The sequence below is a fragment of the Centroberyx gerrardi genome, chromosome 4 (assembly GCF_048128805.1).
Source record: "Centroberyx gerrardi isolate f3 chromosome 4, fCenGer3.hap1.cur.20231027, whole genome shotgun sequence".
Lineage (NCBI taxonomy): Eukaryota > Metazoa > Chordata > Actinopteri > Beryciformes > Berycidae > Centroberyx > Centroberyx gerrardi.
In genome coordinates, this window is record NC_136000.1 from 7,325,836 (window position 1) to 7,337,946 (window position 12,111).

A 12,111-nucleotide genomic window follows, 5' to 3' on the forward strand; every position below is an offset into this window, starting at 1 on the left:
AAAAGGGAATCCAGCTTGAATGATACTCAGTACGCACCCTCCTCTCCCTTCTCACTTTAAAGGATGAGGTTTTATCCCCCTCCTTTTCTCTTACTCTACCTAGACTGTGTGTACAAAATATTAGGAACACCTGCTCTGTCTGTTAAATAGATCAACCAGGTGAATCTAGGTGAAAGTTGTGGTTTTTAATTCGATTTTTAATTAAACATGAAGGGGAAAAGTAGCTGAAGGGGTGAAGACAGGTTAAGAAGATGATTCAAACATGGGTTATGCAAAATGGGGATACAAGTCAATATTTGGAAGGTATTGCTAATGTTTTGTACACTGAGTTTATCATTACCATTAACATCCATTCATTTTTAGCCATTAACACCGGTCACATACACAGAGTCAGACGGCTCCAATGCTTACAGTATGTGTCTAAGTGTGTGTAGCAGTGTGTGCCGTGTTACTTTGTCTGCATGTCATCCTGACCACATTTCACACTAAATCTCTGTCCTCCTTTCTCACTGACTTTCCCTTGATAGAAACACCTTCAATCCTCCTTCTCCTTGCCTACATTTACACTTACATTTCAGGCATTTAGCTGCTGCTCTTATCCAAAGGGACTTGGAATGAGTGCAACAATAGAATAAGCTTAAATTCCTAGATGATCAAAATTGCAAGCAACCAAAAGTAAGGGAATGCAAGGTTCAAAACAGCAGTAGATATATAAAAAAAAAAGATTCCTGTGCTCTAAAATGATTAGGTATGATAGAGAAGTTGTATTTAAAGAAATAAAAGACAGAAAGTAAATCAAGAATGGGGCAATTTCAGTGCAAGGATGGAGAGAGGGAGAAGTATTTCTTGAAGAGACGTGTTTTCAGGTTATGATGAAAGCTAGGGATTGACTCTGTTGTCCAAACTAGATCATTGCTTAAAGCTCAAATGCATTTGTCACTGAAATAATACTGTTCCATATTTCGGAGATGGTGTAGCATCTTTTTTGTGTGGAGAGCTGGCTCAAATAGTGTTTGCAAATACTTTTTCAGGTTTGTTTTATGGTTGTTGAGGTGCCAGATGGGTGGGGTTTACAATACAAGTATAAGAAAATTTAAGTAGTACTCCGCGACATTTTCATATAAATGAATTGATGTAACACAATAGTGATTCAACCTATACCAAGTGGATGAAAGCTTTTACATTTGCTGGTCTAAACACCTGGTGTCTGGTAGCTCTTTCCTGGGAAAAACCCACTGGCGTGCAGGAAGTGATGCGTTTTACATTTCCAGCAGCAGCAACAGTGATTTCTTTGGAATAAACAGAAGAAGAACTGGGTAGTTAGCATGAGCAGCGATAGCCACCATGGCGGAACAGACAGAGAAAAGACAAACTCAAACTTCATCAACAGAAAATCCAAGCTCCTTCCACACTGTTTGATTGACAGATGATCTCTGGGAAGTGCATTGCAGAAACACTACAGCAATGAGCACTTAGCACCAAAGATGGAGACAAAATCAAACAAATGAGGATTTTGCAGATTACCGCTTTAAGATAATCACAGGAAACCACTTCTGAGACACTATCTGAGCTGTCCTGACCCAGTAAACCCCGCCCATCTGACACTCCAAATCAATGAAAACAAAAACCAAGAATTATTCGGCCCAAGTGTTGTTTGATGGGGGTTTTTTTAAGCAAGGCACGGGCATCAACAGAGGGCAGCTAGGGTCAGAGACAATACCACAGATTGGCTGCCAGTCAGAGCTATTTATCTCGACGCGGGGTCCATCATCATGTGGCTGTTTGAGGCGTCCGATCAGCTGCCTGTCCCATTACAGAACACTATGTGGCCATTAGCCTGTGGGATGTGCTAAATTCTTACTATAGCACAGCACACTGGGCAACTGGAGGCTCTTAGTGTGTGTGTGTGTGTCTGTGTCTGTGTGTGTGAGAATGACCTTAAGCAGGAGGGTTAGCATTTGTATTGACTTTCACCCTTCACTACTCTGAATGCAGCCAAAAGCCTGTCATGAGCCAAAGTAAAGTCTAGCACATGGAGTATTGGCTCGCGCACACACACACACACACACACACACACACACACACACACACACACACACACACAAACACGCTGAAAACATACTTGGAGAACCATCGTAGCTACCTATATGTAGCATAGCTGCAAAGCACTGACTGAGTGACTGAATTATCATCAAACCACCTGCTAATACTGTCTCCTCTATTTAGTTGTGTGCAACCTGAGTCTCTTGAGTGTGTATGATTAGTGCGTCGGATTTGAAAAAGTTGTTGCCTTGTTCCATTCTGCTTTTAGGTTTTTGTTGGAATGAATATGGAATGGAAGTCAGATTCGATGTCCTGTCTAATGTGTTTTTTGTGAAATGTGTTGTTTAATATTGAAGCAAAGCTAATGAAGAGGGGATAAATGCCCTGATTCTGTTTGTGTGTGTGTCTGTGTGTGTTTGTGCCTGTGTATGTCTGTTTCTTGTGTGTGTGTGTGTGTGTGTGTGTGTGCGTCTCCACTCCCACCAGGTACGGTCATTTCTCAGGTATCAACAGGAAAGTCCAGCTGACCTACCTGCCCAATGGCCAACCCAAAGCCTCCAGTGAAGAGGAAGGTACAAATACACAGTGTAGAGGATATGAAGTGTGTGTGTGTGTGTGTGTGTGTGTGTGGCATGTGTAGGGCTTGGGAAGACAGATTACAGTAATCTGATTACAAATATATGGTAACTGTAATCAGTTGTATTTACTGCAAAAAAGGTGATCACTTGTTGCAACTTGTTTTGAAATGCATGTTTGAAGGGAAAAGGGCATTATAATTGTAAGCAATATGATAGATTTTAAGTTACATTATTATATATATTAGTTTTATATTATAGAACATAAGTTTACACATTGGTAGTCAAACTGTAAAGAGATGTGAAGAATGTGCAGGATACAGAGACAAAGAAAAAACAAAATGAAAATGTATAATTGCGATATGAAAATATACCAAAAATGACACTTTTTTCACTGATTACTGATGCAAATACGGTAACGTAAAGTGAATACATTTTGAAGGTAACTTTCCCAACTCTTGCTCCAGACTCCCAGAAGGAGGGTCCGTCTCTGCTGCTGGTGCTGAAGTGGGGGGGGGAGCTGACGCCGGCAGGCCGGGTCCAGGCAGAGGAGCTGGGCAGGGCCTTCCGCTGCATGTACCCCGGAGGTCAAGGTACTCGCCTGAGACACACACACACACACACACACACACAATGGCAAAGACATGTACATATCAGGGTTTCCACTGTGGCCCTGATGTAAAATTCCATGACTTTTCCATAACTAAGTCGGAGTGCTTCCATGATCTAAACATTTACATCCTTCCTGGTTTGTTAATGTTGTTTTTTTGCCTCAGAAAAGTTCTAAAGGAGTGAAAAGTCTACAGTTTATACTACAGTTGGGCTGAAAACCACCATCTAGTGCAATAAATGTGTGAAAAAAGCTGTAAAATACATTCTGGTATTTCACTGTAAGCTAACCCATATGTAAAATTCCCTGATATTCCCTGAGAACTGATTGAAATCCCTGACTTATACTATGGAATACTATGGAGGGATTTCTGTGTCAATAATCACAAACATATGTAATAAAATGACTAGAAATATAAATGGAAAAAGTTAAATAAATACTACAATCCACAATATTAAGATTGCTGAATGCAAAAAACAAACACAAATGTCTCTCCATCCACAAATAAATGATTTCTTACTTGTGTTCGGTAAACCATCATATATTTGTGAAAAAAGTTTTGTTTTTAGGAAAGACGTTTCCTATACACCTCTCAAACTCCACGATATTCCAGGAATTTGCAAGGATGCACACACACATGCACACACACGTACATTTTCACAGACATATTCATAAGAAAACACACACATACACGCCTACACACACAAACATTATGAATAGCGGTTTCCTTTCTGAAGGAAAACAAAAACCCTCACAGCCCATTCTCTCCTCCCACACACACCTCTTTTTTTGCCGATGATATTTCCAGCCCTTCACTTCATTCACTGAAAGCTCAACCACACAGTCAAATGTTGGCACTGTGTACTTTACATACTTACATACAGCGTGCCAGAGAGAGAGGAGGAGGGGAGGGGGGGTTTGTTTTGACAAGCCATGTTTTCAAGCTCTCTGCAGCCACCATCTGTTTTTGTACCATTCATTATTACTTTCATGGACGTGATGCTTTAGAGAATCAGCTGCTGTCAATCCAACTCAGTGATAATGTCTAATGATCCCTTACCAAGCTGTTATCGTCTTTATGGATGGAGCAAACATGCATATTAAAGTCAGATCTGGCTTGAATTGAGCCAGTGGTCAGAATATTATATTCTGCAGTCATTAAAGGTGCTATGCATTTTAACATCAATAAATCATTACAGCATCAACTTGGAGACATGGGTATAATAACCGTAAACAAATGAGACTATTGAGATGATTGGCAGCCTCTACCAGCCTCTACACTGCATTTTACATTGTGTGCCACTGGGTCGGATTTCGTGGAAAAATCTGCTGTTCTTCCAGTGCTAACAGAGCTAAAAGCTTTCAGTTTCTAAATATGGCAGGTGGTGGAACGAGTACAAGAGCAGTAGAAAAATCACTTTCAACTTGTTTATCCTCCTCAATAAAGCAAAAGAGAAAACAAACACACCCGGAGTGTGGGGGGGGAACAAGTAGCGACATCCGCAAAGCAAAGAACTTAATTCTGAGAAACACCAACACTAACAATACCTCTGACGTGAGAATCGTCTCGACCATGGTCCCATTTGTTTACGGTAATTATACCAAGGTATCACAATTGATTGGACAATGATATATTGATTTTTAAAAAGACTGCATGTATCACCTTTAAGCTTGACCCTCTTATCCAGAGAGAAACACAGTGGGTAAGTAGCAGGGGTTCTGTGTTTGGCAGGATACATAACTGTTGATGGACACACCTGACTGTTACAGGCCTCGAACCTGTGACGCTTTGGTTTCAGGAAGGTCTGACTCACCACTTGGCCACCTTGCAGAGCTTTCTTTCAACTTAGCAATACCTGTATGTCCTATGTTTCCTACGTAATGCTTTATCCTTCTTAGTGCATGCAATACAGCTCCCACACCATGCCCAGCAACCTGAAACTGAAGCATAACTGAACGTGGATGCACTAGTTGGATGTAGTCTATCCCCTCTTGCTTCTTTTTTGTTATGAAAAGAAGGCTATTTTCTCATCTCAGCCATTGTTTTGTTACAGACTACCTCTTTCTCTAGCACAAGTTGTGTCTATTAACTCTGCTCTTCTCTTCTTACCTGTTGTTGCTCTGTAAACTACTAGCCGGTAACCGCCGGTCCCTTGGCTGCGAGTCCCCTATTGACTGTGGTAAGAGAAGGGTTTCCTGGATCTCGCTGCTCTTCCATTACTACATCACTTTCTGCCTCATTTACCGCGTTTGTCATTCCATTCACTAACGTACTCTGATTTCTTTTCTCATCTCATTTTGATTTCATTTAATTTAATCCGGCGACTCGTCCTGTCTGCTCTGCATCAAGGTTGCTGTGGATTGTTTGTGTCGTCGTCGATGTTTTTCCAGAGGTGATCCACCGCTGCAAAAGTTGTATGCTCACCTGCTCATACATACCCCAGCAGCTAAAGTGACTGCAATTTTGGAGCTGCTGAGCTAATGCGGATCATCTCACACTAATCTTGCTACCATTTTTCCATGGGTTCTTGCGATGTTGTTTGTTTGCTGAAAACCAGTCTAGTTTAGCCAGGATTAAATCTTTGACTGGGAAAGGGAGGTGAGCCCAGCCCCTTCTCTTTCTCTGTCAAGCAAGACATGATAACCTGATATAGTCGTGGTACAACATCAGGCTATCTGGCTTTACACTACAGAGAAATGCATGAAGCGAAAGTGTGATTTGATCTGGCTAGGCTTGTTTTTGTAAAGTCCTTCGAGATATGGTTTCGTGATAAATAAACCTGACTTGACTTGACTCGACTTGACTTGACTATGCATCCACATACTACAAACCACAAGTACATTCGTTTGTATTTAGCACATTAATAGACGTTTCATTTTCTCTCTCCAGGTAGGTGATCTGAAGTACCTGATCTCATTTTCAGGGGAGCTGTCTGGTTTACTCAATAACATCTATTGCCTCACTTTCAATTCATTGTGTTTATAGCCTAAACTACTCTATTGAGTCAAGTGAAACGAGCCATTTAAAATCTTAAAACAACCACAGTTCCATTATGAAGAAAACACATTTGAACTGAAAGTGATGTTGCGCCAGCCCAGGTGCTGGAGTGTATCGTCTGTGACAATTTTTAATGGCAATCCTTGGTGCTTTTGGGTACAATCAACACCCTGTTTTATTTTTTCCTCTTTTCTTTCAATGTCCTCCCTGACTCGGCCGTTTTCCCCCATGAAAAAATGATTACATCTTATTGGTACAACCATTATAGTTAATTATGTTGTTCCACTGTGTGTAAAATCTTCCAGGTGACTATGCTGGGTTTCCTGGCTGCGGCCTGCTGCGCCTCCACAGCACCTACCGCCACGACCTCAAGATCTACGCCTCCGACGAAGGCAGGGTCCAGATGACAGCTGCTGCTTTTGCCAAGGTAACTGTGTCCCATTTCCCACGGCAGCCATTTTGAAAGCCTGGGGTGGGAAACCCTACCTGGAAGATTGGCATAAAACTAGCGTTACTTCAACACATAAGTGAGGACTTCAGATAGACCTAACAGTTATCAAATTAGCTAGCAATCTTTGTAACAACAACTACAAAGACTGCTTGAATTTAGCAGGGTAGTTAGCTAGCTTACCAGCTACTAGCCAGCTATCTAGGCTAGATTTTGGTAGCTAGCCTACTGGGCCAAATATAAATCCTTAAAATCTGAACCCATATCCCTCTGGATTCTTGAGATCCATTCGTTTCTAATATTTTTCGGTGGGGAAACTGTCAAATGATATGAATGTTTTTCTGATTCTCGACATTTCTATGATCTGTGCATCTTGGTAAACAACAGTACGACATATCTACACTGTACTTGCTCTTTTGGGTAGAGTGGGAATAAGGTCATAGACGTTAGAAATGGTCATGTGGTCTTTAAGTGGTATACATATGGATGATTGCAGAGTGTTTAATGCAGACAAAGTCCTAATGTACAGTAAATGTCATTGCCTAAGCCATTGGGTGCTTTAGGCGGCCCCCATCGGTCTGTTGTTTTGCATACATGAGTTTGCATGCTAGAATGTTTGTGTATATGTAGGGTGTGTGTTTGTATGTATACAATTGCAATTGTTTAAATCTCTGAAGATATCTTGTATTTTGCAGCATTGTGCCTCTTGAAAACAAGTCATGTAACAAGTCACGCAAAATGCCAATCTATTTCACCCTAAGGGCCCCTAAGCAGCAACTTAAAAGTATGGGAAATTAATTTCCAGGGGTTAAAAAGTTTTGAATTTGGGCAGTCTGTAAAACAAAGGTTTTTCTGTCCAGATACACCAAGGACTTCACATTTTATGAAGCTGTAGATCAGTTAAGAAAGTAAGGTGTTGAAAAAGTATGGAATTTTGAAATGGAAAATGAGCGACAACCCTGATTCAGTTTGAATGTAACTTGTACAGATTACATCCAATTTACCCTGCATGCATTTCTCTCACAGCTGATGAATTGGATGGAAATGCCACTCCATGACTTTAATTCAGGTTCTGTGGTTTCTGTGTAGGGTCTGCTGGCTCTGGAAGGGGAGCTGACTCCTATCCTGGTCCAGATGGTGAAGAGTGCCAACATGAACGGACTGCTGGACAGCGACAGCGACTCTCTGACTGACTGCCAGCAGAAGGTCAAGGCCAGGCTACATGAAATCATGCAGAAGAACCAGGAGTTTACACAGGAGGACTATCAGAAGGTAGGCTGTGCTTCAAACGTGAAACCCTGAAAAGAAAAGTGCAAAATCTCTGCATGTGATAAGATACCTGGTGCCACGTCATGCTCGCTTGCGACATTCTGATAAGGCTCCACAAGTTCAATTCAAACAGTTTGACATGCTATCGTTTTGTTTTTTTTGACAAGTCTGCATACCTCACATCTTTCAACTAATCCAAGGAACGGTGAATATATGGTTATGCAAGTCTACTTCTCATTGTAATTTGCTGCTCTCAGGATATAGCTTATGCAAAACTTTATTGGTGGCACTTAAGAGATACAGCAGGACCTCACATGTAGTGCAAAGGGACAGTGGAAGACACACAAGAGACAGTAAACTATTACATGCATACTGTAAAATAAACAAATTCCTACTATCTCTCTCTCCTTAGCTCTTATTCCTCATTTCCTTTCTCTAATTTCTCCTTTCCTTTCCTACCGTCTCTCTTACATGATCATTCTAGGGTCTCAGGAATATTTTGTGAAATCTGTCATCAAAGAAAGCACTATGTCTCCGACTTCATACTATTAGTAACTTGTAACATCGACAATCTAAGAATGGATGCTTATTCTGTTTCATTGAAGTCGCTCTGGATAAAAAAAGCCCATGCATGTATTGTCAGTATAAAGCTATCTAACCGCTTAGTGACTACGTTTCTTGTAGTATAATGTTATCTGTTTCCTCCATTGGTTCCCAGTTGGCCCCGACAGGAAGCCCGTCGCTGGTCAACTCCATGAAGCTCATAGAGAACCCAGTCAAGACCTGTGACCAGGTGTACGCCCTCATCCAGAGCCTCACCTCGCAGATCCGCAAGAGACTGGAGGACCCCAAGTCTGCAGGTATTCTGAACCTACAGTATATGGGCTCAAGTGCAGAAAAGATTGAAATATTCAACTGCATTTGGAGGACAAATAATAAAAAAAGTTTGTCCTCTGTTAAGCCTAGATACTGGGTTTAGCTGCAGGTGTCAGACAGATGCAGAAAAGATTAAAATATTTCCATGTAGTGAACTGATAAGTTAAATATATTTTCTGCCACCATTGGGGAAAATAACCTATTTTAATTCTGTTAAAGTCCACATATTTCAGTCCAAGTTTTTGACTGATTTTTTTTTTTAATGTATTGTTTGTCTTCTAGTTGTGGATGAAAATATATTTTTAGTTAACTCCATGACCTTTTCGTCTTCCCTTCAAGTGGGTTTAGACTTGGATTCTGTTTCATACACTTTTTGAAAACATGTGTTTTGACTTACTCTTAATTATTGGAGCCTGTTATTTTCGCACTGTTAGCAGTGTTATCTGTGTTCCCTCTTATGTTATAAAGTTATCACTTCTTCACATTTTACAGTCTGTTGACAGCAGAGGCTGCCAAATATATAAAAGTCATCATGGCTAGCATCATAACAGCATGGTTTTCCCACTTAGCCCTGCCTTTCCATGTGTATCTACATTAGCTCCACCTGCTGTCCAAGCTAAAGCTGGAGAGATACAGTATGGTTAGTTCTTGTATCTTTATCTGAAGGACGTATATTGCATTACATAAACTCTTGGGATGACCTGAAACGTTTTATTTTGTGGATTCACATGGGTTTAAAAGTCTCATGATGGCGAACAAAGATATTCTACATGTTGTTTGTCTGTGTGAATTTTTGAGTATTTCAGCTTTATTTATCCTGCTTCATATTTATACCATTACACACATTCCCACCTGAGAACTGTCCAGTATAGCCAGTAATTTATTGCTTGCCACTGGGCAGCTGCACTGGAGCAGTGGGGGGTTAAGTGTTATCTCGACAGTAGTTATTAAGGTAAGGGAGAGAATTGCTGATTCACTTTCCCCACCTTGATTTTTTTTCCCCTGTTGGTCTGCAGATGCTAAACCTTCCAGTCAAAAGTCCTGCTGCCTTTCTAACATTCAGACTATTTAGGCATTTAACCAATCCTACTTTTAAAGATCATCACAGTCAGTCACCCCTCTTTCTCCCAGACCTGCAGCTTTACCACAGTGAGACCCTGGAGCTGATGCTGCAGCGCTGGTCCAAGCTGGAGAGAGACTTCCGCATGAAGAACGGCCGCTACGACATCAGCAAGATCCCCGACATCTACGACTGTGTGAAATACGACACGCAGCACAACGCCTCGCTGGGCCTGGAGGACACGCTGGAGCTGTTCAGACTGTCCCGCGCCTTGGCCGACATCATCATACCGCAGGTTAAAGGAGAACACTGCTGTCATGTAGAGTTATAGCCCATTTACTTCAGGGTGTCCTGTGCCCTGTCTGATATACTGTAGTTATATGACACTATACTTTTTAATGTACAGGGTTCCTACTGGTCACAAAAGTTTTGGAAATATCATGGAATTTTAAGAGGTCTATCCCAGACAGGGAAAGTCAGGGAATTTGATAAATTACCTGGGGAAGTAAGGAATTATCAGGGAATTTTACAAATGGATCATGTTAGAAAAATATACCAGAATGCATTTTACAACTCATTTCACACATTTATTGCATTATATGGTGGTTTGGAAACCAGACTGTTTACTGCTTTAAGATGAGATGAAACTTTATTGATCCCTGTGGTGAAATGAGGTCGTTGCAGCAGAAAAGGTAAAACCGTTCAGCAGTGAAAAGGAAAATGGCATATTAGCAAATAGAATATAAAGTAGGCCGTAAAAACAGCAGAAACAATAAGAATAGGGAAAAATAATAAAACAATATAAGCAACTTTTCTGAGTTGTAAAAACAACATTCACAAATATTCATTAACTTTTTAACTTTAATTATGGAAAAGTCATGAAATTTTACATCAAGGCCACCATGGGAGCCCTGAATATATGCTAAGATGAACATTACTGGTCTTTGAGGGGAAATTGAGCCATTGCAACAGCAAAGAACGGGAGAGAGAAAAATACATTGAAGAAAACCTATTTAAGCTTAAAGATAAAGTCTTCATCTTACAAATGCAGACATCCTATTTTATAGAAAGAATTCTCACCATGTTGACTATTGACAGATGTTTGCAGTTTACAGATTTGTAAATTTACAGTCCAGTGCAACCGATATGCACATCATTAGCTAGTTAGTTCATCAGATTTACAGATGGTAGTATCGTATGAGCAGAAATGTGTCTAGAAATATGTGCAAGTCATGTGCAAACACTCGGATCAGGTTGTGCAAGCAGGGCAGAGTCATCCAGAGCGGAGTATAAGATCAGGGCATTTCCCAGTAATCCAGAGCGTTACATAAATACAGTGCAGTGTGACCAGACTTCAACACCTTCCTGGTTGGCTGAGGCTGGCAGATGACAATTTTATTGAATTATCATCTGTTATAGTTGGTGCTGCTGTCCTCTACAAGGTGTCTAGTGTGTATAAACCTCTGCAAGGCTTTTAATTTATAAATCTGTTGTTAAGTTGGGATTCACCCTTCTCTAGAGTAGGGCTAGCTATAACTCTGGGCTAAAGTCAGGTTTTGCTTTCACTTCACAGAAAGCACGAGAGTGAAAACGCAGCGTGTTGATAAGATAATATGGAACTTTAATGATCCCCATGGGGAAATTAGGAGGAGCCCAGTTAGGTAGGTTTAAAAGAAAGCACTCAGGATATTAGGGATTACCTGTTGATGTTACAGAGTGTTCGCAGGTCATTTTAAAGGTTGTTGTTATATGTTTTAAATTGCATTATGCAAGGCCTTAAAAGGTCTTAAATACAGTTATATGTTGCTTATGAGTCTTGAATGCGGTTTCAGAAGTCTTAAAAAAACGTTTTCTCTGCACTACTTTTCTTGTGAGAAATCTCCTTTGTTACACCGATGCATAATACTCTTCAGGCAAATTTTGGGGGTGAAATTGGTCTTGAATTTTACCTGAACTGGCATTAAGAAGGTCTTAAAAAGTCTGGCACGGTGGCTCAGTGGTTAGCACTGTCACCTCACAGCAAGAAGGGCTCTGGTTTGATTCCCGATATGTGGAGTTCTCCCTGTGTTTCCCATGGGCGCTCCTGTTTCCTCCCACAGTCCGTGAGAACATGCACGTCAGGTGGATTGGAGACTCTAAATTATCCATAGGTATAAATGTGAATGTAGCTCTTGTCTGTCTGTTTGGATCAGACCTGTCCCCGCCTTCTGCCCAAAGTATGCTGGGATAGGC

General features: G+C 40.9%; 1 protein-coding gene across 5 annotated transcripts in view; it reads left to right on the forward strand.

The window, feature by feature from the left end:
• ppip5k1b (diphosphoinositol pentakisphosphate kinase 1b) overlaps window positions 1-12,111 on the forward strand; it is a 59,450-nt gene that overhangs the window by 23,280 nt on the left and 24,059 nt on the right. For all 5 annotated transcript variants that reach the window (XM_078282835.1, XM_078282836.1, XM_078282837.1 and 2 more), the window contains exons 14-19: window positions 2,530-2,615; window positions 3,086-3,211; window positions 6,532-6,653; window positions 7,764-7,946; window positions 8,662-8,803; window positions 9,951-10,174. In XM_078282835.1, the coding sequence (XP_078138961.1) occupies window positions 2,530-2,615; window positions 3,086-3,211; window positions 6,532-6,653; window positions 7,764-7,946; window positions 8,662-8,803; window positions 9,951-10,174 (883 nt within the window). The remainder of the gene's footprint in view (window positions 1-2,529; window positions 2,616-3,085; window positions 3,212-6,531; window positions 6,654-7,763; window positions 7,947-8,661; window positions 8,804-9,950; window positions 10,175-12,111) is intronic.